General features: G+C 44.1%; 1 protein-coding gene and 1 long non-coding RNA gene across 4 annotated transcripts in view; one reads left to right on the top strand and one right to left on the bottom strand.

Annotated features, from left to right (window-relative positions):
• Nucleotides 1-27,708, top strand: part of NINL (ninein like) — a 176,565-nt gene that overhangs the window by 73,432 nt on the left and 75,425 nt on the right. For 2 of the 3 annotated variants that reach the window (XM_042931807.1, XM_042931806.1), the window contains exons 2-8: nt 5,036-5,229; nt 13,311-13,407; nt 17,539-17,717; nt 20,191-20,257; nt 22,211-22,401; nt 23,099-23,251; nt 25,639-25,809. In XM_042931807.1, the coding sequence (XP_042787741.1) occupies nt 5,047-5,229; nt 13,311-13,407; nt 17,539-17,717; nt 20,191-20,257; nt 22,211-22,401; nt 23,099-23,251; nt 25,639-25,809 (1,041 nt within the window). In that variant the 5' untranslated portion in view covers nt 5,036-5,046. Of the gene's footprint in view, nt 1-5,035; nt 5,230-13,310; nt 13,408-17,538; nt 17,718-20,190; nt 20,258-22,210; nt 22,402-22,513; nt 23,252-25,638; nt 25,810-27,708 lie in introns of those variants that run through there. The other variant, XM_042931808.1, reaches the window with a different exon arrangement.
• LOC122215893 lies at nt 8,450-17,599 on the bottom strand. The gene is made up of 4 exons (XR_006200601.1): nt 17,521-17,599; nt 16,866-16,903; nt 16,240-16,387; nt 8,450-8,627 (listed from the first exon to the last, which is right to left on the bottom strand). It is a non-coding gene; the product is annotated as an uncharacterized LOC122215893 (long non-coding RNA).

The raw sequence follows: 27,708 nt of genomic DNA, 5'->3' as shown, positions 1-27,708 counted from the left end.
CTTACCTGCCCCACTGGGAATGCCCCCCTCTCCTGGGTGAATGCCCTAGAGTGTGCTCCCCACTCTTCCCCTTCTTGGCCCACCCCAGCCTAGACCTGACCTGTCCTGGGAAGGTCTGGGATGCAGCAACTCTGATATTAAATGGGTCTATAATGCTGGTGACCTTCCCTTTAAAATAGCTAAATTACAGCATCATGTATTGCTCTGGGCTCATTATAGAATGTCCAGCATAAAAATGTAAAACCCAAAACATTTCGGGCATTTGAAGCATTTGACAAAATGCACCACAGACCTGCACTGAGGTCAGCTCTGGGATTGGAGGAAGCCCTTCCTCAGTTCCTGTCTGCCTTGTGGCCCAGAGGGCAGGTGGGGTGTGGAGCTTGGGAGAACTATGCCAGTCACACCCTCCTGGTGTTGGGTCATTGGATGGCAGCCTGGTGGCCTGAGGATTTGGCCTGTTTCCCATTTACATTTTCTTGATTTTCCTCCCACCCCCAAGGTTTGCTTTGCACTCACTGATTGTGTACCCTGTTACTGATGGGTGTCCCCTCTCAGGAAAACATGTAGCCTCTCAGAAGAGGTTCTCTAGAGACTTTATCATAACCTGGCGTGTGGGGGAGACCCTAGAAGGAGTTCTGGGTACTCTGGACCTGCCTCCCTGTAGACAGAGTGGCTGTTCTACTTAACTGAAATGTGCTTCTGGCACTCAGCCTCTTATGAAGAGGCTAAATATGTTTTCAGAACCTGAATCTGTTTGCATTTTACTGAGGTCAGGTTTCCTTTGCAGTTTTGCCTCATAGACTCATTTTGGGTATACTGGATGTTCTGCTGTGAGCCAATGAAAACAGGGGCCTGAGGGGGATGCTGTACTAGGTCCTGTGGGAGCAGGGGCTGTTCAAAGAGTTAGTGCTGCTCTCTTCAAAACCGGGCCCTGCTGGCCTGTCCCTTCTGTGGTCTGTTTAGTCAGATGGGAAGTTCCTTCTGTTTTCTAGAAATCCCAGCCAGGCCTCAAAAATGTGATTCTGTGGTCCCAGAGGAAATGAGGTAGGAGCATCCTAGGCCTCCAGAGACAGCCCCAGACTTGGTGGAGCCTGGTGACATTTGAAGATGAACTGTGAACGCAGCTCTTGTGGGTGATGAAGAAGGAGCTGCTACTCTTCTTTCTAAGTCTTGTTGCTTCTCTGGTGTCTGTAGTCTCAGTACTTATTTCTTTGCACCTCTCCTTATTTCAGCAAGGCTTTGGGTTGTGGCAGGCTGTGGACCCCGCTCTCACCAGGGGAGACTCGCCACCAGTGGGCCCTCTGCATACAGACTGCACCTTCATGGACAGCCAGGGTGCCTCAGGCCCCAGTTTGAAACTGTGTAGAAAGGGAAAGCTACATCTCAACAGGGACCTTAAGTCCCTGTGGCAACAAAAATAACATGTGGTGGAGGGAGTGTGTGGCCCCCCAGGATGGTGTTGATGCAGGACTTGCCTAAGGCTGGGAGAGGAAGATGGTTCTTCTCTTCTTGCTCAGCCAAGCCCGCCTTCTCCAGGGACACTCCTGCACCAACCAAGGGCACACTCTGCAGGACATGGTTTGGTTTGCCCCTTCAGGACTCATGAAGAGTCCTCCTGGGGTGTTGAGGGCCGGAGGAAGGTTTTGTAAGAAAAAACCCTGGAGATGCCCCTCATCTCTAAGACAATCCTTAGAGGGGCACCTGGGTGGCTCAGTCAGTTAAGCGTCTGACTTTGGCTCAGGTCATGATTTCACCGTTCATGGGTTTGAGCCCCACTTCAGGCTCTGTGCTGACAGCTCAGAGCCTGGAGCCTGCTTCAGATTCTGTGTCTCCCTCTCTCTCTCTCTCTCTGCCCCTCCCCGGCTCATGCTCGCTTTCTCTCTGCCTCTGTCTCTCTGTGTCTCAAAAATAAATAAACATTTAAAAAAATTTTTAAATGGAGAAGGCATGGAAAGATCTTTCAGATATCCTATATTTTTTAAAAGTTGAAAAATAGGGGTGCCTGGGTGGCTCAGTTGTTGGTTGAATGTCTGACTCCGCTGAGATCATGATCCCAGGGCCTTGGGACCAAGCCCTGAGTAGGCCTCTGAGCTAAGCCTGGAGCCTGCATGAGATATTCTGTCTCTCTCTCTCTCTTTCTCTCCCATTTGTCCCTCTCCTCCTTATGCACTTATGCACACTTTCTCTTTCTTCAAAATTAAAAAAAAAGTTGCAAAATAACATGTATGGTGTTACACTTATATAAAAACATGCATATCTATGTGTGTTATCTATTTATATAGGTCTGTGTGTTCATCTACCTCGTAGACTTGGGAATAATTTGAAAGCCTACACTCTAAGCAGTGCTTACCTCTGGGAGTGGAGTTGGGCTTTTGTTTTGCTTTGTTTTGTTTTGTTTTTGTTTATATACTTTTAATTGCTTGAATTGGTTACGACTAAAAGTAAAATAGAAAAACTGGAGGATTTTTCACAATAGGTGTGTTCATGATTTGTGGAGGCATGGCCAGGTGGTGGTGGATGGGGGCTGGGAGGATAGTTAGTAGTCAAGGCAACAGGGAGAGCGTCTGGTGGGGGGAACATCTGCCTGGGGAAGTGTGGGTGTGTGGTAGGTTCTGCAGTCAGGGTCTCCTAGTCACTGCTCACCATCCTCACCCTAATTCCTTGACTCTCTTTCACATACTGAATTTTGCCACTTGTCTTTCTTACCATTATGTTCTCCTGTCCATTTACTTCTGGCTTATCAAAAATAAGCATTGGCAAATATCAGTAGTTGTATGCAGCTCACCACAGGTGGCTGTTGTCTACAAAAGGACAGAGCTCCCAGCTTAGGTGGGGGACTGACCTCGGATGAGAAGTGTGACAGATGTTGAGTTAGTAAAGGTATTTAGTTTTCTGATTTATCCTTGATGTTTTTACATGTATATCTATATTACTCCATGTTGTTTCTGCAGTCAAAACTGTCCGGGATGAGGCAGGTGTTCAGAGCTCCACCTATCCATGCCCTTTCATCACTTCCCCAAGCTTCTTTCTAGGAATGCACGCATAATTTGATGAGTGGATAGAACAGGCCTGTCATCCTTTCACTCCTGCATCACACCTGAGGCTGAGATGCTGGCAGTCTTTATACCTGATCAGCAGGTGTTTAATCAGGAGCTCAGGGAAGGCAGTTCACCTTATAAGATCATAATGGAGATTCTATTCAAAGTCAGTTTTTTTACGTCACTGATTTTACTGTTTCCCTGAGTAAGACGATACTCTTGGTGGAGGGAGGAGGGGATTGATATGAACAGATTTCAATCCTTCATACAGGTTTTGTGCTGATGCAGACCTCCCTACCCCTCGTGGATGATGCATGGGCAAATACCATTGACATTAAAAATCATATCTTTATAGAATTGGCATTTATTGTGCTGTTTCTTTTTTTTTTTAATTTTTTTTTAACATTTATTTATTTTTGAGACAGAGAGAGACAGAGCATGAATGGGGGAGGGTCAGAGAGAGAGGAAGACACAATCTGAAACAGGCTCCAGGCTCTGAGCAGTCAGCACAGAGCCTGATGCGGGGCTTGAACTCACGGACCGCGAGATCATGACCTGAGCCGGAGTCGGACGCTTAACCGACTGAGCCACCCAGACGCCCTGTGTGCTGTTTCTTAATTAGTAAGAGATGTTACTTTGTTGTTTTGTGTTTATGAATTGTTTGATGATTAATGAGCTTGATCAGTTTTCCATGTTTGTTTACTTATCACATCTCTTTTCAGAATTGTCCACAGTCCTGTGTCTGTATAATATGCTGACCAACGTGAAGTCACCATTGTTGTTGGTCAGAAAACTCCAGTATTGGCAATATCATATGGTTCATCCTAGTATCTTTAGGACTTCAGTGTTTTACACGGCTTAGCAACATCTTTCTAGTTATAAAGTGTTTCGCTTTTTATAGAATTTTTTGAGAAACATAAAAATGTTGAGAATAGAAAATGGAAATGTAGAATATCATAAAATCATCTGTTACCATTTTGGTGTATTTTTTTTTACTATATTTCCCCCCAAGAATTGCAGAAGTCTCTTGATAGATTTGTTCCAGACATAAGTGAATTCTGTATGTGAACTGACCAGTACGTATGCCAGCTATTATTATTATAAAGTTTTTATCCTGGCTTGGTATTTTATCAACTGCACTTCCTATGCTGTTTAATATTTTTCAGAAATGTGTTTTTTAAGCCTGTTGGCTATTCTGCCATATAATTGTTCTGTAACTTAGCAATCTATTTTCTTTTGTTGGACATTTTATTTTTTCTTTTACGTTTTTGTCTGTCCTGAAGTACAAGGAATTTCTGTAAGATATTGTGTATGTGAAATAACTAGGTCAGATAATACAATTATTTAAAAATTTCTTGGTATACAAAGTATATTTCAGAAGGCATTTAATTGTCACTTTCTCCAGAAATATGTGAGAGGCCCCTTTGATGATAGCCTCAGTTAGCATTGGGGTTTTTATTCTTGATATTTGACAGTGGCAAAGAGTATCTTTGTTTTAATTTGAACATTTTATATGGTTATTATCCATATACTTTTTCTTTTGTGATTAAGTAACATCCTCTATATATTTTATTGGAGTTTCCATTTTTTATTGTAAATAATTTTATTTAGTAAAATTTAGTAATTTGGTATATTAAATACCAGTAAGGAAAAAAATACCATACTTGTATATATAGAGAGAAAAATTAGAATGTATGTTTGTCAAAATATTAGTAATGATATTTTTAGGTGGTGAAATTTTGGATGATTTTAAGTTCTCTATACCTATCTCTTTTTCCTGATTATTCTATAATAGATATTTTCTTACAGAACAAAGAAATTCTGGTTCTTTTGAACAAGGACTGGCTTCCTATTCACATGTTTCTGGTCTTTCCTGTAGAGGTCTCACAGGAGCACCCTGGATGCCACCATACCAGGCTCATTGTAGCAGTGAAAAAAATGTGGCATGTGGCAATAAGAGTGTACTCTTGTTTCTCTTTTCCCCCTGGCATGTCCAGCCTGCTATGGGATGGGTGAAGAAGAAGAGAACCACTATGTTTCACAGCTCAAAGAAGTCTACAGCAGCTGTGACACCACAGGGACAGGCTTTCTGGACCGGGAAGAGCTGACCCAGCTCTGCCTTAAGCTTCATCTGGAAAAGGAGCTGCCCATCCTTCTGCAAACACTTCTTGGAAATGACCACTTTGCCAGGGTGGGTATTTGACTTCATTCTCATGAGGAAAAGCACAGAATACTATAGTTAGCTGTAGGCATTTGAGAAATATCAGTTGACTAAAGAGACAGACCAAAGGAGAGTTACTAGGAACTGGAAAGCTGCTTTTCCTTCTGCTGCACTTCTACATTGTAGCAAGAGTTTCCTTAAGATTACTTTTTTTTTAATGTTTATTAATTTTTGAGAGAAAGCATGAGTAGGGGAGGGGCTGAGAGAGAGGGGGACAGGGGATGAGAAGTAGGCTCTGCACTGACAGCTGTGAGCCCCATGCAGGGCTCAGACCCATGAACCATGAGATCATGACCTGAGTCAAAGTTGGACGCTCAACTGACTTAGCCACCCAGGTTCCCCTAAGATTATTTTTTTAAAGCATAGTAACTTCCAGAGGTTTGGTTTGTTTTTCCAGAAAGGTGTTTGAGTGATTTATTGGGGGCGGGGGATGGGATGGAAGGTTGGTATGGGTAAATGGTATGTGGTTCACAAACAAACACAAGGATCTGTGGGCAGCTGACATACTATCATTGAGAGAAAGGTAACTTCAAACTACCTTGAAGGCAGACTGTCTAGTAAAATTACACAGCTTGAAATTCATTATAGCAGATGAACAAAGCAACTGCACACCACTGTTACAAAACAAAACATAGATACGTATGTTGAGAGGTGTCCTGTAATTTCATCTAGGCCAGATCGAAAGTATGAACTCAAGTTGTTTTTGCTAGGAAATTCAAGGTCATCTAGAATGGTGATCTAGAATCTAGACTACAATTTGCTTTACTGACAGAAACACTGAAAAGTACCTCCTACTTTGTCCCTACTTCTTAAATGTGTCCAGATGTTAATGTTTTAGTGTTAAAAACAGTGCCTGTTATCTCGTTGGTCATCTTTGAAGGAAGAACATTTTTTCCAGACAAATCAATGAAACCATTTTTATTTTGAATGATAAAAAAAAAAATCCAGCCTGCAGATTTTCCTGAATGGGCTCTTGGACAAAAACAAATGCAGAAAAACAAGAAAAAAATCCCTCACTGCCAGCATAGGGAGAGAGTCCAGATGAAATGTACCTCTTGTTACTTCCCCAAAGCACCCACTGCCCCATATTGCCAATGCCTGCCAGTAGGATACTGTTACTCCCTCTTAGGGAGCTCTGGCTCAATTAATCTGACCACACTCTTTCTCTGTCTCTCTTCATTCTATTCCTGATTTTTTTTATGGACTTAAGAATTAGGTGTAATTGTGATAATGTTCTAGCCCCTCTTGATATCACCTGGAATTGTATTTGGGAGCAAAAGGCACATTTGTGAAAATCACTCTGGTTATTCAAGCAGTATAAACAGATGATCTGAGTTTCTTGATTATTTTTGGCAGTTTGGAAAATTAAAAGCCAAAAGAAGAACTTGACATTCAGATGACAGATTCTGCTGATTGAACAATCACATCATTCCAGAGCTTTCCCCCACTTTATCCTTTGTATGTGCAGAAATGGTACAAGATTTAGAAACATCAAATTATGATAGGGAAAAAAAAAGTATTAGTATTGGAGCATCAGTTAAGAGAAAAATCAGCTTGGGTTGTTTGAGATTTCTGGTTTCTCCCACATCACCTGTATCCTGGAAAAGAGTTCCTATGAGCTATAACTCCTTCCAGGAGGCTGGATGTTTTTCCTCACACTTTTATGGGGAGGTATGTTAGAAGGAGACACAGACACTCACAGGCATTGACAGGAGCCTGACCTTTTCTGATTAACATCGTCTCTTAATAAAGCTCTGTGTGTGTGTTCATCCATCTTTCTGTTTGTCCCAACTCCTCTCTCTTATGGTGAAGATTTCTGCTGCCCTTAGTGCTCTTGAGTCTCATCTGAAGTTGTCCCTCCTTCCCTCTCTAACATTTCAAGAGTAGTGTCCACACCAGCCAATGCCTCTAGGGGCCCTGCATTTGTCTCCCTCCACCCCACCCCACCCCACACTGTGTACCACCTCCTCTGTGATTGTATAGTCATGGTGGATTATTTCTGCTTTCAGAGCTTTTACTGCTCCTCTGCTTCATCCCACACATGGGGCATAGCTTACACAGCCAGCATTTAGGTGGATTCTGTAGAGGTTTTAGAGGAAGCTGGTGTCAAGCCAGAAATGTCCAGATAGTTGTCAACCACTTACCATGATAGAAACCAAATGGTGAAGATTTCAGGATATTTCAAAGAAAATCAAGATAAATCCTTTATCCACAAGAATTGATTGTCTTTTTAGTTGAAATATCACATATCCAGTTTCCTTGTAGTAACTAATATATGACATCTTGTAAATGTTAGTCATTGATACAGTAATCCAGTTATAAAAATGAATAACAATATTATAAACAACATTAATTTTAATTAACAAGGTAATCTTTTAATGCACTGAGGTTATGCTCATTTTTAATTCCTATTTCCTGTGAAGGAAACATTATCAAGGTCTGGTTTCAAGCCAGAAATTAATCTGATCTGATTCCCTTGGAGTGTGGGGAATTTCCATGTGCATTTTATGTTAGGTTCTCTTTTTTCTTTGTTAGTAGTGAGGACCTTACATTGAATATTTTAAACTTGTGCAGAAAGAGAATTTTACTCACAAAAAAATAATTATTTTTTTAATTGAAATATAGTTGACATACAGTGTTATATTAGTTTTAGTTGTACAACATAGAGATTGGATAAGTCTATATGTTATCTCATGCTCACCACAAGTGTAGCTGCCATCTGCCACCATACAATGCCATTACAGTGTCATTGATTATATTCCCTATGCTGTTCCTTTTATCCTCGTGACTTATTCATTCCTTAACTGGAAGCTTATATCTCCCACTTCCTTGCATTCATTTTGCCAGTACTCCCACTACCCTCCCCTCTGGCAACCATGTTTTCTGTATTTATGGGTCTGTTTTTGCCTTTTTGTTTGTTCATTCATTTGTTTTATTTTTTAGATTCTATTTTTTAGATCCCAAGTGAAATCAGATGGCATTTGCTTTCTGTTGACTTACTTCACTTAACATAATACCCTCTAGGTCCATCCATGTTGTCACAGATGGCAAGATCTCATCCTTTCTTATGACTGAGCAGTATTCCTTTTTTATTATCTATACCACATTTTCCTTATCCATCCATCTATTGATGGACACTTGGGCTGCTTCCATATCTTTGCTATGTTTATTGCAATAAACATAGGGGTGCATATACTTAGAAAAACAATTCTTGACATTGTATTACTGAAAATAATTTTAAAGTTGAAAGTGATTCTTGATCACACTGTCCAGCCTCTTCATTGTGATGAGTGAGTCTGAGATTATACGGAGATGATGGTATGTCCTATTCTGTGAAGCACCTTAGTGCCATGGGGTTGCTCTTCCCACTTTATTGAAGGAAAAAGACACAGAAACACATATAAGCACAGTTAGAATAGTATCAGATAAAATGGCAATACACTTGGCAATCAGATCTCACTACTATTTGATCGTTAGAAGAAAGTCATCTGATGAGTGTTATCAAAGACACAATAGAAATCAGAGATTAGATCAAGCAAAATTGTCATTTCGTTCTACTTCCGTGTATTCAACAAGTATTTCTGAGCACTTAATATGTGCTAGGCAACATGCAGAAGCTAGGGATGTGATAATGACAGAAATACAATGTCTATCTTCATATGAAGTGACATATATGCAAGATATTCATTCTAGCAGTAATTCAAATAGCAAAACATTGGAAACAGCCTTTTTAATATGAGATTGATTAAGATAGATCCATATGATGGAATGTATGTAGTCCTAAAAAAAAAAAAGTATGAACAGGCTTCAAACATTCTGGTAGTGGCAGGTTAGCAAACTCAGGCCAGCTTCCTGTATGGGCTACTAAAAACTGCTGAACAAAATCATAAAAACAAATATCTTGAAAATGGTAAAGAGCAAGCAAGTCATGGGCACCTGGGTGGCTCAGTTGGTTAAGTGTCCAATTCTAGATTTTGGCCCAGGTCATGATTTCGCAGTTCATGAGTTTGAGCCCCACAACAGGCTCCACGCTGGCAGTGTGGATCCTGCTTGGGATTCTCTCTCTCTGTCCCTCCCAGATCTCTCTTTCTCTCTCTCTCTCAAAATAAATAAACTATAAAAAAAAAAAGAGAGCAAATAAGTCAGTGAGGAATTACCTAAAAATCTCTAATAAGTCATATACTGAAAGATGTTAAGCTCATCACACAAAACCCCATTAGTGTTGAGAAACTGTGAAATTGATGTGGCCTTTGGGACCTCAGAGGACCAGGGAGATATGTCAAAACCCAGGTTCACCCAAGGTAGAGAATCTGATAAACCAGCCCCCAATTTAAGGGAGGATCTGAATCAGCCATTGTGTCTTTTGCTGTCTGGACTTGTAGTCCCCTCAGTGGTCTAGATAACCTCACTTATCTGAAGGTGGTCCTGTCCAGGTGGTGCCCTCAGGCATCTGGCAATAGCAAATAAAAGACCTCTCTTGACAAAGTGCCATCATTCAAGATCTGTAATTATTCCTAAGTAATAGTCAAATACAACCAGCATATAATCAAGGATAGCCAACACACAAATAAGGCAGGATGAGCAAGAACCAGGGGAAATAAAGGCAACAGAAGCAGGTGCACAGCATGTGAGGTACTGGAATTACTGCGAACAAAATATCAAACAACTGTGGTTACTGTGTGAGAAGAGATTTTTTTTTAAAAAGCTTGAAAATACCTATAGGAAAGAGGAAACTCTAAAAAATGATATAACAAATCTGAACACAGAACCAAATACAATTTTTAGAACCGAAAAGTGTGATCACAGGCCAAAATTAAAACCAATGTAGATTAGACACAGCTGAGGAGAGCATTCATTAACTGGAATCAAGAATATAGCATGAAGATAGAAACAGAAGAGAAGGTAAAGGTAGAGTGAGAAGATCCTACCTTCCAACATCCCTTTATTTGGAATCCCAGGAGAGAGGAGTGAATGAGGTGGGGCATAATGTGAACATATAATAGCTAAAAAAACAAATTTCCAGAACAGGTTTGGGATTCCCCAAATCCACTGAATTCCAAGTAGCATAAATGCAAAGAAATCCACACCTAGCCATATTATTGTAAAACTGAAAGTAAACAGAGAAATCATCATAAAAGCAGCCAGAGATGGGTATACAGGATCTCTGTATTTTTTCCTATAACTGCATGTGAATGTATAATTCTCTCAAAATGAAAAGTTTAATCATTTTTTTTGAAAAGAAGTCTGGGAAAAATAGATGTATCTTGAAAATGAGCCATAGTTAGATTGACAGCTGCCTTCTGAAAGATAACAGCAGAAGCTGGAAACCAGTGGAAAGGTATCTCCAGTGTGCTAGTAGAAATCAGCTGGCAACCTGAGTTCCATACTCAGCAAGGTCCTTTAAGAGTAAAGGTGAAAGAACGCATCAGTGAAAAGACGAATTCTGCTCAGTTAGGAAAAGATACAGAGGCAAACATATCCCATAAACTATTTGCCAGAAGTGGCATCACATGCTAGAGACAAAAATAAACAAATGCACAAATAATCCAATGTCAGGTCATAATAACACATGTATCCTCAGCAGACAGCTGCATTTAGTGCTCAGCAGCAGCAACAGAGTTTTGCTCATTCAAGTTCTGTGCCAGACTTGGGAAGCATGCTTGCACCTACAGCCCAAACCTGCTTTTTCAGCATTTACTGGTGACCTCTTGACCTATCTAATCTCATCTGTTGATTTCTTTCTGTGTGACTTTTATTAAATCATCCATAGAGAAAAGAGCACATATCAGAAGTATATACTCAATGAATATCCCATGCTGAGTGCACCTGGGTAACCAGCATCCTGAATCCCTCCTCATGTCCCTTGCAGTCCCTCTTTCACTAAGGCTACCAGCTGTCCTGATGCTAGCACCATGGATTTGCTTTGTCTGTTTCTGAACTTTATATAATGGAAATACACAGTACATGCTCAGTACATCCTCTCTGGGTTTTTTTTACTCAGTATCATATCTCTGTCAGTGTTTTTTTTTTTCCATCATCATATTTCATTGTCTGACTATATCATAATTTATTTACCCATTCTATTTATGGATATCTGGGTCATTTCCACTATTCTTTTAATAAATTTTTTCTACTTAAAAAAAGTTTACTGAAAGTTAAATAAAAACATTTCAGACAATCAAACTAAAAAGAGCTTAGCACCAGCATACTTAAGAAAAATGAAATTCTAAAGGATGTACCTCAAATAGATGGAAAATTATCCTAGACAGAAGGTCAGAAACACAAAAATAAACGAAAAACAAAGCAGTAAATATTTGTATAATTCTTAATGAACATTGATTATATAAAGCAAAAATAATATTTTGTGGGAGGTTAAAATAGAGTGAGTTAAAATGTATAACAATTGATAACAAAGGCATGGAAGTCAGGAGTGTAGTAAATGAAATTAAATTGTTACATAGGTTTTGTATTGCCGTGGAAGAGGGTAAAAGTATTGACTAACAGTAAACTTTGATAAGCTGGGGATGCACATTGTAATTTTTAGAATGAAGGAAAAGAGAATGGAAATAGAGTGCATAACCTATAACTTAGTAAAGGAAAAATGAAGTCCTAAAAAAAAGGTCAGTAAATCCAAAGAGAGGAAACAAGGGAGAAAACACAAGCAGAAGCAGATTGAAAGCACACTGTAGAATAGTAGATTTAAATCCAACTATATCAGTAATTATGTTAAATGTAAATAGACTAAGTAGTTAAAAGATAAAGCTTTCACAAACATCAGAAATATAAGGATATAAAAAACTAACATTATTAAAATTTGATGGAAAGGTATAGCATGTAAATACTAATCAGAAGAAAGCTAGTCTTTATGGTAAATAACATTTCCGAACTAAAGAGGGTTAGCATTTTATAGTGATAAAAGATTCAGTTCACCAAGAAGATTCAAATGCATATTCTATGACCCCACAATCCCATTCTTCTGCATATACACTAGAGAAACTCCTAAGGACAAATGTGCAATAATGTTTAAAGCAGTTTTGGTTTTTTTTGTAAATAATCAGACACTGGAAACAATGGGAATATCCATCAGCAGGAGAATAGTTAGTAAATACACCGTTAAACAATGGAATGCTATATAGCAGCAAAAAAGAATTATGCATGGCAGCTTGAATGAGTATTACAGAAGTAATATTGAGTTTTAAGAAGCAGGGGATAAAAGAATATATGCATATAATTCCATTTAGATCAAATTTGAAAGGAAGCAAAGCTAAGCCATATTGCTCAGGGATGCATACAAATGTATAAAAGCAAAGATGTTATTACTATAAAAGTCAGAGTAGGGGGGCGGGTGATTTAATCAAAAGGAGCCATGGTGGAGGCCCCTCTGGGATGCTGGCAATATTCCATTTCTTGATGGGGTGGTGATAGCCTGAATATTTTCTTTATGTATATTAATGTTTTATGATCATCAGATACCCCTTTTTGGTTCAATTTTCTAATTATGTTGTTTGATGTACTTATTAAAATTTGTAATTGGGTTTTGTTGGTGATCAGTTTTTGGCTTGCTTTCCTTATTCTTCTATTTAAAAAAATTTTTAGGAGTGCCTGAGTGGCTCAGTCAGTTAAGCATCTGACTCTTGATCTTGGCTAGGGTCTTGATCTCAGGATTGTGAATTCAAGCCCCAAATTGGGTTCTGTGCTGGGTGTGGAGTCTACTTAAAAAAAATATTGAGGTGTGTGAGTAGCTCAGTTGGTTAAGTGTTCGAGTCTTGACTTGGCCTGAGGTCATGATCTCACAGTTTGTGATTGTTGAAGCCCCACATCAGCACAGAGCCCACTTGGGATTCTTTCTCTCTACCCCTCCTCCATTGGTGTGCACACACGGTCTCAAAATAAAATTTTTAAAAATCTTAAGTGAATATTAGAAAAAATGAAATGAATGCTCTCAGTGCTAAAGGCAGCAATATGTTCCATGTGAGAATATAAACAAAAGGCTAAGGTATTACATATGTGATCTGTTGTAACACTGACCTCTGTTTTCTTACATTTACCAGGTTAACTTTGAGGAATTTAAGGAAGGTTTTGTGGCAGTGTTGTCATCAAATGCTGGTGCTGCCCCCTCGGATGAAGACAGTAGTTCCTTGGAATCTAGTAAGAGGACTTTCTCCACTCACCTTAAGTTTTTTTCTTTTTTTTTTTTTTTTTTTTTTTTAACGTTTATTTATTTTTGAGACAGAGAGAGACAGAGCGTGAACAGGGGAGGGGCAGAGAGAGAGGGAGACACAGAATCCGAAACAGGCTCCAGGCTCTGAGCTGTCAGCACAGAGCCTGACGCGGGGCTCGAACTCACAGACCGTGAGATCATGACCTGAGCCGAAGTCGGACGCTTAACCGACTGAGCCACCCAGGCGCCCCAAGTTTTTTTCATTATTTATCTGTTACCTTCAGGAGTGTGGTATTCAGACTGAAGGATATTGGTAGGTCTGAGAATTAAATCCTAACTCCACTGTCTGACTGCCAAGCTGTGTGGACTGGGATGAGACATTGGATTTTCTTCTTCTGTTTCCTTATTTGTCCATAGTGTTGGAGAGGAAAAGCTCTATTGCTTTCCTTTACACATAGCACTCTGAATACTTCTGGCACTTCTGGTCACCAAATGTGTGGTAGTTTGTCCCACACCAGGCAATTCCCCAGCACCATCTAGGTGTCCTACATTGCAACTCAACCCTGACATTACCTCCCTGGAGATAGCCTTGTAGCCTTAGTCCTACAAGATGGCCCCCACTTCAGATGCCAGTTACAAGTCCAGCTTGTTGCCTCTCTTTCTGATTGGTTGTAAGTCAGAGATTCCCACAGCCCCTTCCTTAGGTTCAATTCATTTGCAAGAGCAGCTAATAGAAATCAGAGCAACAGTTTACTTACTAAATCACCACTTTATTATAAAAGGATAGAACTTGGGAACAGCCAGATGGAAGAGGGAGGGGCACAGGGCAAGGTGTGGGGAAAGGATGGAGAGCTCATGCCCTCTCACCACACACCACTCTACCCCAATCTCTGTGTGTTCACTCCAAAAGCTCTCTGAACCCCATCCTGTTGAGTTTTTATGCAGGCTTCATTACATAGGCATGATTGATCAAACCACTGGCTATTTATGACTGAATGCAACCTCCAGCCCCTCCCACTTCCCTGGGGGTCAGGTGTGGGGCTGAAAGTTCTAACCCTCTAATCACATGGTTGGGTGTCCAGGCAACCAGCCCCCATTCTGAAGGGCATTCTAGGGGTCACCTCATTAACATAAACTCAGGTTTGGTTGCCAGGGATAGGGTGAAGACCAAATATATATTTATTATAAATCACAGTATCACAGGTGTCAAATAATACTGCGTGCTCTCCTTACAGCATGAAGTGTTGACAAGATAAAGTAGAACTTTATATCTTCAACTGTGGAGCAGTTGAAGTTTCAAGATTTGAAAGCTCAGTGCAGACATAAGGTATATCTAGACCACTGAGGTTGGCAGAACAGATAGGATGCCACCAGCCTTGGGAAGATCTGACCAGGGGTGGGAGCCATTACATGACCAGCAGTCATTTGCAGATGTATCTTATGTCAGGCAGTAGTGTTGTGCTGTGCTGACATGCCTGTCATGGGAATGGGGCTGGAGGGACAAAGATAGAATTTCCAAATGGAAGGGACATCCTGAGGAGGAATGCCCCCTGGCTTTGGTAATGGTCAGGAGGTGGAGGGAGGGCTTGGAAAGAGGTCCACTCAGGGGCATGTAGATTGTGGGTTGAGGGTCAGAAGATGGTGATGGACATTCTCGGTGCCTGTTCCATTGGACTTTGGGCTGTGAATGACAGCCACTTGATGTGCTTCAGACCCATCTTGGCTACCTGTGGTGAGTATTGGGCAGTGAGTGAAATAGGGCATGGGGCAATTGTGTTTGAGGTTGGAGGTATGGTATTGATGAGATCGAGGAGGGAGCTCTTTTCCTTCTGGTCCGCAGCAGGCTCCTCCCACAGTAGACCCTTGGTCTAGAGCAGGTGCATGACCAGATAACAGGGATAATAGTGCGAGAGCTTGGGACAGGGGAATGGGGAGTGGAAAGGATGATACCTCACATCAGTTGTCTTCAGTGTGCCAGGCTCACAGAATCCTGTGGCATTATCATACCCATTATTCAGATGAGGAACTGAGGGCTGATGTGTGAAGGGATTTGTCCAAGATCCCACATAGATCTTGGAACTGTGGCCAAGATTTGAGTTCCGGTTTTCCTGTTGTAAGCACTGGGCCCTTGTATACAAGTGTAGCCAGAACCCGCTCCTTCAGCTGGCTGCTAAAGGCTACACGGCACCTGGGTATAGTGTAGAGAACCCTGCATGACCCCTGGGGCATTCGCTGGTCACTTTGTCTGACACTGTTCTTCTGAAAGAGGTGAAGAATGCCACAGGCCTTTACTAACACAAGATTTGGGAATGTGGCATGTGATCGTGGATAGGAATGGAAGGGCAATGCCCAGGGTCCCTGACACTATATATGCTCCTCCCATGCTAGAGAATGTGTGGAGCTTCTAAACTTAAAACTAGATCTCTGGCATGCACTCAGTTTCTCCAAAGAGATAAGAAAGTATTCTAGGACTTGTGGTTTTTCCCCCCTCTTCTTTCAATTCTTTTGTTTTCTTTGCCTTTTTCCTTTCTTTCAGATCTCAAAGCTGTCCTCAATTAAATGGTCATATGTGTGGCCTGAGACTCCTTTCCTTCATGGCAGATCAAGGGGACATCAGAGCCCCTCTGATTTTTCTGCACTTGGTTTCCCAACTGTGCCCCAGCTTCCCATTTCCTGCCTGATACGACTTTCCTTCTTCTTATACCCCCTCAAGGTGGAAGGAGGATTCTTCTCCCACCCACATCAGCCAGCCCACAGCCTCTCTGTAACCAGAAACGATGCTCATATGCAAGAGCCCAAATTCACTGACTTTCACTTACCCTTTTGGCAGCTCTCTGTTAGGAGCCTTTCTCCATATTTATAGTTTGCCCCTTCTGAACACTGCTGGGTTGCTCCCTCCTTTTTTCTCTCTGCTGGCTTGGAAACTTTGCCCTCCTCTTCAGTACATCACATGCCTGTTGTCCCAGACTGATTGGTATAATTTACGATTACCTTCAAGTGTCCCAGTGAGGTGAGACATGCTATAGTCACCCTGCATATTGTCAGCTGTCTTAAATGTCATGCTGTCACTTCATAGTCTGCACATCCCACATGGAACTTGGCATCTTCCTCCCTAAAACTCCTCCCTCATCCCCAGTGTCTGTCTGTCACTGGCATCACTGTACTTTCAGTTGGCCAGGCTGGACCCAGCCCCTTCCTCTGATGTGGTCTCAAGGTCAGGAGTCAGGGGTCAAGGTCAGGGGGAATGGAAGAAAGGAATGATGTGGTACTTGACTTAAAGAAGCATGACACCTTTCAGTGAAATTCTGTTTTCCTGGCCTGGAATTACTTCATTGGATCCTATGCTTTTCTTTCCAACTGGCCCATGCTGGCTGCTTCCCTCTGAACCTATGTCGTGTCCTGGCTGCTGCCCATGATACCCTCTCCAAGTCTGTTTCTTACTCACCCAAATTCCTCACAGAGTCAGTATCATTTCTTCTCTGCCTGAGAGGTCACATTGTGTACAAATGTGAACAGGTAAGGAGGGAAGAAGGAAATGCAAAGGGTTATTAGGGTTTAAGAGATTCTCATGAATCCCAGACTAAAACTCATGCCTGCCTTTGCCCCAGACTTCAGACCTGCAGAGTTTGAGCCTCCCTTGGCTGTGTGTGAGGTCCATGCCCACAGCTCCCTGACAGTCCTGTCCAGATGGGGTCCTGAAGTAAGCAGGGTAGGAAGTGACCTTCTGGTCTCTAGAACAGTATGTTGCTGGAATATTGGAGGGTTTTTTTTTCTTTGTATAAAAAGCTATTAGTATTAGTCTCTTATTATGTAAACAAAAAGTCTTTTTGTATTAGTAGTAGTCTTTTACTACATAAAAGCAGTATGCTCAGAAAACTTTAAATAGCACATAGAGTTTAGAGTAGAAAGTCTCCATCTCCCAGCCTGGGTTTCTCAGTTCCCTGCCTGAGGAATAGATTGACCACTGTTAACTGCTGTCTGTGTTCTTCCAGACATTTTCTGTGTGCCTCTGTGAGAGCTACACTCCGTATCTTGAAATGTGTTGCTGCAGTGTGCACAGACCATCCGCTCCCTGTCCCTCCCCACCCCCTCCACCAAACCTCATATTTTCTTTCCAGCTGCCTCGCGTGCTGTCCCGCCAAAGTATGTGAGTGGCTCTAAATGGTATGGTCGCTGGAGCTGCCCTGAGCCTGAGCCATGTGGCTCTGCAACAGGAGCCAAATGTTTACCAGAACAGCAGGCGAGGGCCACTGGGAGAGGCCAGCTCCGCCGCTCTGCATCTCTGGAAAGTGTGGAGGTGGGTCCGAGTTCCTCCTTTCCCCACCCTAGGCCACCATCTCATTTAGTCATTGTGACATGACTATAAGAGGATGTGAGGGGCAGGTGGGCATTTCTGGGCATCTCAAGTTGCCAGAAACAAGGGTGCAGTTTGGGGAATGACATTTCATTCTAAAGTCTGGGGTGCCTGAGTGACCTAATTGGTTAAATGACTGACTCTTGATTTTGGCTCAGGTCATGATCTCATGGTTCATGAGATCTAGCCCCATGTTGGGCTGCATGCTAGGTGTGGAGTCTGCTTGAGGTTCTCTCCTTGTCTCTCTCTCTCTGCCCCTCCCCCCCTCATTCTCTCTGTCTCTCTCTCAAAATAAATAAATAAACTTAAAAAAAAAAAAAAGAATTGTTAAAGTGTCTCTGGGTCTGTCTGCAGGGAATTCTGGCCAGAGTGTACTTCTTCAGACATTAGGGCAGTGGAGAATTTGTGCTAAAATCACTTGTTTCTTTCCCTCTCCTGCTTATCACCACCAACTTTCCCCCCACCATTGTGAGAAGGCTGTTTTTTATGGTTTCATAAGAGTGAGAAAAGAAAGAAAGATGCCTTTCTGGTGCCCTTGTAAGGTTAGGAACTTGGAAGTACCAATAGGCCCATGGTCCCACCTGCCTTGAACACTTGGAATATGCCAAGAATATACCACTTACAATTTGGCAAACATGTGCTGAGACCTCCCAGGGCTCTGAGGGTTGATTCTATCCTCCCATGTCTCTAAATTGTTCACTGCTGCCGAGATACTGCAGAAGATGGTCTGCTGGAGCCTTACAGCCTTCATGTCAGGAAATACCCATGGGACAGATCCATAACTTTCAAGTTAACTGTGGAGTCCTTAGACTTATTTTCAAGAATTCCAGAAGGTTCCTGGTTCCTACTCTCTGTGATGTCCATTTTGTCAGGTGGGGCTTTATGGGGACTTATCTTCAATAAGACCCTCACATTAATTTGATTATATGTTCAGCATTTGTTGAGGCAAGCATATCTATTTAAATCCTAGAGTTTCTTTGCTCAGGGACATGCTATGCCTGGGCAATACCAACAAATCCCAGGCATTCACTTTTTTATCGTTTTTAACTTTGGTCTGCAGGGATAGAGGTCTAAGGAGTCTGCTCTATCTCCATTATGCTGTTCTGCTTTTTATTTTATTTTTATTTTAATTTTTTTTTAACGTTTATTTATTTTTGAGACAGAGACAGAGCATGAATGGGGGAGGGTCAGAGAGAAAGGGAGACACAGAATCTGAAACAGGCTCCAGGCTCTGAGCGGTCAGCACAGAGCCCGACACGGGGCTCGAACTCACGGACCGTGAGATCATGACCTGAGCCGAAGTCGGCCGCTCAACCGACTGAGCCACCCAGGCGCCCCCTGTTCTGCTTTTTAAAACCATCTTTGATCCCTGGAACTAGAACATGGAGGAATGCTGTTTTTAGGGTTGTCAGTTGGGCTGAATGCATTAGAAAAATGGGACATACCACCTGCTCCCAGATTCCACTCTCACTTCAATGCTGGCTCTGAGGAGTGCTGAGTCTTGGCCAACTTGGCATTCCTTCCAGAATCAGATGTGGGATGCATAGCACCTGTCAGAAGCAGACTTTGACTTTGTAGTCAGCCAACTTGGCCACAAAAACATGAGGTTTTTACCTGAGTCAAGTGTTTCTTTAATTTTTTTTTTTTTTTTTTTAAGACAGACAAAGCATGAGCGGGGGTGGGGCAGAGAGAGAGGGAGACAGAATCTGAAGCAGGTTCCAGGCTCTGAGCTGTCAGCACGGAGCCTGACGTGGGGCTCAAACTCACGAACTGTGAGATCATGACCTGAGCCAAAGTTGGACGCTTAACCAACTGAGTCACCCAGGCGCCCCACAGTCAAGTGTTTCTTGATGGCCTGCCCCCTTCAGGGTACAGCTTGCAAAGGGCACTGAGGAGTCAGTGCTTGCTATGTATCATGCTGTCCCTGGAGCTCCTGGAGGGACAGGGAGAACTACTCTCCCTCCAACTGTTTGCTGAACTGATCTGGATGATAAGGGACAGGGTACAGAGAAGTGAGGACCATCAAGCTTGAGCAAGATAATGTCATGCAGTGGAAGGTTGACCATACTCCCTGGCCATTCCTCTCCAGTGTTGGTGTCCGAAGCCAGCACCACAAGGAGGTGTTGGTTTGGGGAGCATTTTTCATTCCTGTTTGGGTACAAGTGCTTGATTATGTTTTTAGTGTTAAGTACTGATGACTTGGTTTATGTTGAGGAGCCTCATGTGTCTCTGTGTCTACATTGTAGTGCTTGGTCTGTGAGAAGGAGCTGTTCTGTGCCTGTGCCTCATGGCTTGGTGCAAAGGCCATCTGTAGGTGGGGGGTTTTGCCCGAGGAGCTGCATCTCACCAGCTGTTTGTCCTCTTCCTCAGTCCCTACCTAGCTCCAAAATATATCCTTCTTTTCGTTTTTCTACAGAGTCTCAAGTCAGATGAAGAAGCTGAAAGTGCTAAAGAACCTCAGAATGAGTTGTTTGAAGCACAAGGTAAAGCCACAGACTCATGGTTGGTGCTCCCTATCTTTGATCAGTGCTTTGAAGTTCAAGGAGCTGGCTTGTTGGTTGGTGAGCCAGCCATGTGTAATTTCCTGGGAAGCATGCAGAGTGGGTGCTGTATCTGGTGGGCCCCTTCTTCAGAAGTGGTCCCAGCTGGGAAGTAGTCACTTGGTGCTCAGCATCCCCTGAGGTCAGATCCTTGGACAGAGGCCCCTGGCCAAGGGGGCAGTATGGTTGGGCCACATCTCGCAATCTGTGAGGACCAGCATGACTCCAGGTGGCAGGCATGGCCTGAGGTCCCAGGCCTCTTGCACTCCCTTCTTAATGTGCCAGGCCTGGGCACATCGTCTTCCTGGCTGTGTGCAAGCAGTCTTGGCAACCTCCAGTGGCTCTGTGTCTGTGCTCCAGATAAAATAGCAGATGTGGTCCTGGCCCTCAGGAGCCTTGCAGGGGCAACTGGAAGGCAAAAGCAGGGGTACATAAGATAGCAGTGTGCCCACATGTGTGTCTGGGGATGCTTTAAACATACCTCCCACACAGAGGAGAAAGTGCAGAAACTTTACTTGGAGAGGGAGACCACAGTTGACCTTTTGAATTTCTGCTGCAGTAAAAAATCAGCAGTTGGAACTGAGCATGATCTAGATTGTGATCCTCAAGGATGAGAGCCATTGTTCAGTGTTTAACTTAGTGGATGTCAGGGGAACTGACCTGAGCACCCACCTCAGCTGCTGGACAAAGCACATAGATAAGGAAGAGCAGCCAAGTGATCACATCTTAACCGTCTTGGTTTCAAATTCTAAATCTAGGGCAGGAAAGGAAGGTTGTGCACAGTGCAATTTTGGGTCTCTCTGCCTGCAGAGCAGGTTGGGTTCTTCCTAGCCTCGAACAGAAACCTTTTCACTGGGTTAGAACTGACAGTGTGCATGAAACTCACATCAGACCTCAGAGGATTTATTTATCTCCTTTGCCATTCCTGAGAAATAGACCCTAGTATCAGAGGTGCTTTTATGCTTTTACTTAGAAATTTCAGACACTTTATGCTGGAAGAGATCTCAAAAAAGGCATTTTCCAGGGTGCGTGAGTGGCTTAGTCGGTTAAACATCTGACTTCAGCTCAGGTCATGATCTCTCAGTTTGTGAGTTCAAGCCCTGCTTGACAGCTCAGATCCTGGAGCCTGCTTCAAGATTCTATGTCTCCCTGTCTCTTTTCCCTTCCCCTCCCTCAAAAGTAAACATTAAAAAAAATTTTTTAAGGCATTTTCCTCAACCCAACACAGTGTTGTTCATGAGCACACAGGCCTGGCTTTCCTCAGGAAAAGTGACTTTCTTGTTCTTAGTTGGGCTATCAAAGTAATTAATGTCAAAGTAGCCCATTACCCAAGCTGCTGATGGGGAACTTCAGTCATGTGGAGTCTGAGCTGCCTCTCTGTGTCAGGCTGGGTGGCGTGGACCGACTGTAGAGGGAATGTCTGGCTTGAAGCATGGCTCATCCATGATGGCTTCTCACGGGCACCCCCAATGTCTGTCCATTCCACAAGTTGTTTCTCTGGCAAAGCTCAGAAACACTAGTTTCTGAAATTTATTTTTTTAAAAACTAGGGGTTTTTTTTGTTTTGTTTTTTGTAAATACAAATAATGCAGCCCTCTTTTATATGCTTCCAGTGGTCTGACTTTATGAGAAAAAGCTTTCCCCACATGGACCAGAGGTTCCTCCCACCCTCACCTACATTTTATTATGAAAATTTGGAAACACAGAATGAAGATGAAAGAATCGTATTGTGAACAGCCATGTACTCATCACCTAGATTCCACCTTTGATGCTTCACTACTCAAGTGTGTCCACCTGCCCATCCATCTGATTTCAGAGTCAGTTGCCAGCATTGGTATATTTCCCCTAAGTGCTTCTACCTGGACATCAGGTTTACCTGTCACTCTTCCTGCTTCAGGCCAGCTGCCAGCTTGGGGTTCTGAGGTCTTCAGATGCCTCCAGAAGCCCTGCAGCCTCCCCCTGGACACCCCTGAGAGCCGGGTTCGTGGCATCTGGGAAAAGCTAGGTGTTGGCAGTAGCGGCCACCTCAGCGAGCAGGAGCTGGCTGTGGTCTGCCAAAGCATCGGGCTCCAGGCACTGGAGAAGGAGGTGAGAGGGTCTGAGGCAGACCACACTCAAGGACAGGTTCTTTGTGGTGGTCAGGTTGCTGTTGCATCTGGAGAGTCCCTTCACCCTCCAGACACTGATGTGGTTGTACTACTTTATGGTCTAAAGTCCTCTGGTAACTCCCAGTGCTTCTGCTGAGGTCTGCGCCCACACAGGTCATGTATGGCCTGCCTCACCAGCTTCTGAGCACCTGCACTTATGACCCTTTCTCTGCCTGGAGTGCCCTTTCCCCTTCCTGCATTGCCTAGTTCTACCGCCCAACCCAGATGTTATGCCCTCTGAGGCAGGCTGCACTCCCTTGCAGGGGCCAAGGGGAGGGGGGTGGGCAGTGGTGATGTGATGGGGAAGTGCCTCCTTACTAAAGTTCCCCTTAGTCCTGCTGTCCTTGCTGTTCTCTGAATTGCTGGGGCCCAGGACCCCCTCCATATGTATGTCTTCTTCCTGCCATCCAGCAAGTTACTCTGAATGGGTATTTATGGAATTAGGAAGTGCACGTGGCACCCCTTCACAGCAGGGTGGAAACTGACCAGGTATGTAGATGTCACAAGACAGAGTCAGGGGACATTAGGTGAGTTTGGTAAGGACAAGCAGACTGCCCAGGGAAGGCCTGGGTGGTGGTGACTGGCATGCAGCTGCTTGTGCGTGGGGCCTCAGCACAGGTGTGGCGGCTTTTGTCTAGGAACTGGAGGACCTGTTTAACAAACTGGATCAAGATGGAGACGGCAGAGTGAGTCTTGAGGAATTCCAGCTTGGCCTATTCAATCACGGGCCCACTTCACTTCCAGAGTCTTCCACTCCCATCAAACCGAGCATGTCCTGGTCTCATCACCAGGTAAAATGGGATGATTAAGCTTTGAACCACAGCAGCAACTGCTGTCACTCTGGCCTTCATCATCTTCACAGACCTGGGAGTTGGTGGGGGTATGTACACATACGTATGTGAGTGGGAGGCCATGTGATTTAGATTCTAGAATCACACAGGTCTTCTGCTGATCTGGCATTGCCCCTCCCTAACTGTGTATCCCTGAATGAGTTATTTGCCTTCTCTGAGCTTCAGGCTCTTCATCTGTAAAATGGTGTCTACCTCATAGGGGTTTTATGAGGATTACATGGCAGTTCCTCGATTTTCTCCTCAAGAAGGTACACTATCCCAGTGTACCTTCTATTAGAAGAGCTTCTTCTCTCCTCCCCATTGTGGTGCAGTGAGAGCACTCTGTACCTTCCCTAGGAGTAGCTCTCCAGGTACTCCTTTCCTTGTACTCTCCCTGTGTTGTGTTCCTGAATTTTATCTCTCATTCAAATACCAGGTCTCTGCAGATGGAGAAGAGCAGATTTTAGGCGGTTATTTAAATTGTGATCTCATTTGCTGACCATTGGCTTAGCATTTGGTTTTTCTCCATCCCAGGAGAGGAGAACCTCCCTCTTCCACCAAAGGGCAAGGTTCTCTGGGGGAGTCTTGCCAATGCTTCTCTGCTGATGTGGCTGATCCTGTAGTTTGTAGGTGGCGGTACAAGATGAGTAATGTTGTTTTCTGCTGCACTAGGTGTAATCTGAGAGTCCCATTTCTGAATCTGAACCTGATGAGAATGGAGAGAGAAGAAACTAGGAGTGTTAAAGGAAAGTGTCAGGCCATGTAAGGTCAGAGGCCATGAAGTCCCACCAAGTCATGCTTGGAGCCAGTGGAGGGAGGGTGCCTCCTCTGTGGTGGAGCTGCCCTTGTTCCTGTGTCCCAATGAGGAAGCACAGCTGGACAGGACTCTGAGCCATGGGGCGCAGGAATGAGACCAGGCAGGACCCACCTCTAGTCAGATACAGGTGCCCAAGGAACACCTGACTACCCAGGAAGTGCCCTGAGCTAACACAGCTGTAGGTGGAGGGTGTTGTATCCTGTGTGTGTGGACTCTTGCGTGGCATGGTGGTGCTGGGCCCCCAAGTATGTGGCCCAGCACCCCCCCCCACCGCTACACCATGACATGCCTGTCCCCAAGTTCACGGTCCTCACAAAGGAAGCAGGTGGGAGGGAGACAAGGGTGGTCCAGGTGCATTTGGCTATCTGAGCTTCTCCACTGTGGCCATGGCATGTTTCTGACCATTCTTGAGCTGTCTGTCCTCTCCCCTTTTGTAAATGGAGTCACATGCCTACTTTGTAGGGCTATACCTAGCACAGCTTTAGTAAGCACCCAATTCCTAAGTGTTTATGAAGAGATAGGGATATGGCTGAGAACAGATGAGAGCATATGGGCCTGTGAGTACCTGCTGAGGTGGTGAGTGCCAGGAGAGAGGTGCTGGGATGGGAGGGGGTGTCAGAGTGGAGCCCTGGAAAGTGCCCAGCCATGGAAGCATTGGGGGGAAGTGTTTCAGGCAATGAGAAAAGCCTGGAATGTTTAGGAATAGCAGAGACTCCTTTGAGGGGAGTTGAGAGGAGGCCAACAAGGAAAGGGTTCCCTAGGGGCGGTGGGGGGGCCGGAAACCCCAGTGGCCAGAAGGAAGGGACTGTTTTTCCTCATTCTTATAGCCCCAGATAGCAAATGCTGGTTCTGAAGAGAATGCCAGCCTGGGGCAGAAAGCAGTCTTGCTTGATGGATTCTCATAGCCCTTAAGCCTAACAGGTCAGCTTTCTGGCCAAGAGATTTTTTTTCCCCTTCCTCTTAAAACTCTCCAATTCTGTCAGCTATGAGATGTGTTTCTGAGGCCTGAGCAGATGGGTGACTTTGTTTGGGCCTCTTCTTTTAAGCCTGTCCTGGGTTTCTTTCCACAGGCTGGATTTCTGAGCATTGGCATGTGCCTTCTCTAGCTTTTTGAGGCTGGGTGCACACCAGTACTGATTTGGGAGAGAGAGGTTAAAACCCCTTCATGCCTCCCACTAAGAAGCTCTTGCTGACATGTGAGGCCACACGGGTGTTGGAATGTGTTCCTTGGGCCAAGCCTCGGGTAGACAGTAGGAAAGCAGGCACCAGTGTCTTAGAGAAGGCAATAGGCTGGGTGCCCAGATCTCTGGGTTCAAATCCCCACTTTGCTACCTGCAGAGCCGTGCAGTCTTGGGCACACTGTGAGATGGTGTCATGCCTTTGTTTACTAGTCTGGGAGACAGAGCTAATGGTCACTGTGTGAGCTGTTCTTGACAGACCTCAATGAGACAGTGAAAGGTTGAGCACAGGCTACTGAAGTTGGAAAATACTAAAAATAAACAAGAGGCACTTCCACTTTCTCTACACACAGGTCCTGGAGGAGGGCAGCTGCCAGACTGCCACAACATCATCCCTGGTGTCCGTGTGCTCAGGCCTGCGCCTCTTGTGCAGTATTGATGATGGCACCGGCTTTGCCTTTCCTGAGCAGCTCATCACCCTGTGGGCCCAGGAGGGGATTCGGAACAGCAGAGAAATCTTGCAGGTCTGGAACTGGTCACTCACAGCTGCCCTGGAGGGAGCATGCAGGCAGCATGGGGCCAGCGGGGGACCTCAGGGCCCTTTGCTCTCAGAGGAGGCTGGACAGAGAATCCCACAGACACACAGGGCCTGCACTCTCTGGGGGAACCCCATGTAGGGAAGGCCTGTTAGAATCATTTTCCTCTTTATTTTTTTTGCCATTAAAATATAAGAAATTTTAACTTTAAGAGATAATAAATAAGCAGAGAAAACAAATCTGAAACAAATCCACTTGAAGGTAGGTTTTGGTATCTTAGACATTTCCCTCAGTACATTGTTAGCCTTGGAGATGTTTTGCTTACCTGGACAATGGAGGTCCATCCCAGACGAGGGGAGAAAATTTCCTACCTTGTGGTAGAGACATCTTACTGGATGTCACTGTCCCAGTAGTCTGAGTGTTTCCATTTTGTGGAAGATGAGCTCCATAGTGAACCCGAATTCTGCCCAGAGCTGCTGCCTGGCTGGCCAAGCTCTTCTCCCCTCATTTGCTTGCCCGGACCCCCTCCTCCACCGTGTTGGCTGTGGAGGTACACTGCCCTGCTGCCTCCTCCCGAGTTCCTGCATGCTCTTCGGGGGGTTGGCCCATAAGACTGTCTTCAGATGGGGTCAGGCCTCTTCTGGGGGCCAGTCCAACCTCCCCTAGGGACACAGGGCCAGACCCCTGGGGTTTGAAGGGAGCTTGCTCTGGGGCAGTCAAGTCAGTTGTGCACAGGGGCTGAACAAGGGTAAGAAAAGAATACTGGGGAAAAGTGTGTGTGTAAGCTGGACTGCTGATCTTCATTTCCAAATTTCACTTTGTGTTGTAAAAAAAAAAAAAAAAATGTCAACTGGGGGAGCCTGGGTGGCTCAGTTGGTTAAGCGTCTGACTTTGGCTCAGGTCATGATCTCATAGTTCGTGAGTTTGAGCCCCACATCGGGCTCTGTGCTGACAGCTCAGAGCCTGGAGCCTGCTTCAGATTCTGTGTCTCCCTCTCTCTCTGACCCCCGCCTGCTCGCACTCTGTCTCTCTCAAAAATAAACATTAAAAAAAAATTTTTTTAAGTGTCAACTGTACACAAAATCATAAAGTAATAAAGCCTGCCCCCTTTTGCTCCCATTCTGTAGGAGTAGCAACACCTCACGGCTCAGTGGGAGTTTTTGCAGAGCTTTTCCCCAGCACAGAAAAGAAATATATATTTGGATATTCCAGCTTTAAAAATTTTTTTTGCAAAATTGGTATACTGTATATCTTGTTAATTTGTTACCTTTTTCTTATCATTGGACATGTAGATTTTTTTTCTGTTCTAAATTTTGTTTAGATTATATATCCTCCTGTTCCTATGCTGGTGTTTCTTGGTAGGCTAGATTTCTGAAGTTACACATTTTAACTCTTGGTAGGCTTTTTTATATTGCCTCTGAAAATGTCCTTATTAGCACAAACTAACAGTTCACAGAGGAGCTCAATGACAACCTTTAAGATAGTCCTCCTGACACCTTGGGCGAGGCCCTTTTGGGCCTAGCCATTGCTGAGTGTGGCCACCCAGCAGCCTGGGCAGAGACTGGACAGTAAGGCCAGAACTGGGAACCTGGCCCTTGGGAGAGCTGGAGGCTGAGCCCTAGTCACTAGATTGGCCCCCTGGGAGGGCAAAGAGCAAAGGGATTCACAGTTTTGAGATTCTCCCTGAAACTGTATTCCTGATTCCCTGTCATTTGGAGGTGGGCTGGCTGCCTTTAGAGCGTGGTGAGTCTCAAATTTGCCTCTGACACTTCATAACTTACCCTTTTTATTGCTTTCCTCCTGTCAGAGAATATTTCCATTTCCTTAGCAATTTGTAATTTACTAGTTGCATTGAGGATTTGCTTCCATTTTGTTGAAGGGCAGAGG

This window comes from Panthera leo, chromosome A3 (genome assembly GCF_018350215.1).
Source record: "Panthera leo isolate Ple1 chromosome A3, P.leo_Ple1_pat1.1, whole genome shotgun sequence".
Classification (NCBI taxonomy): Eukaryota; Metazoa; Chordata; class Mammalia; order Carnivora; family Felidae; genus Panthera; species Panthera leo.
This window is presented reverse-complemented; position numbering and strand designations above follow the sequence as displayed.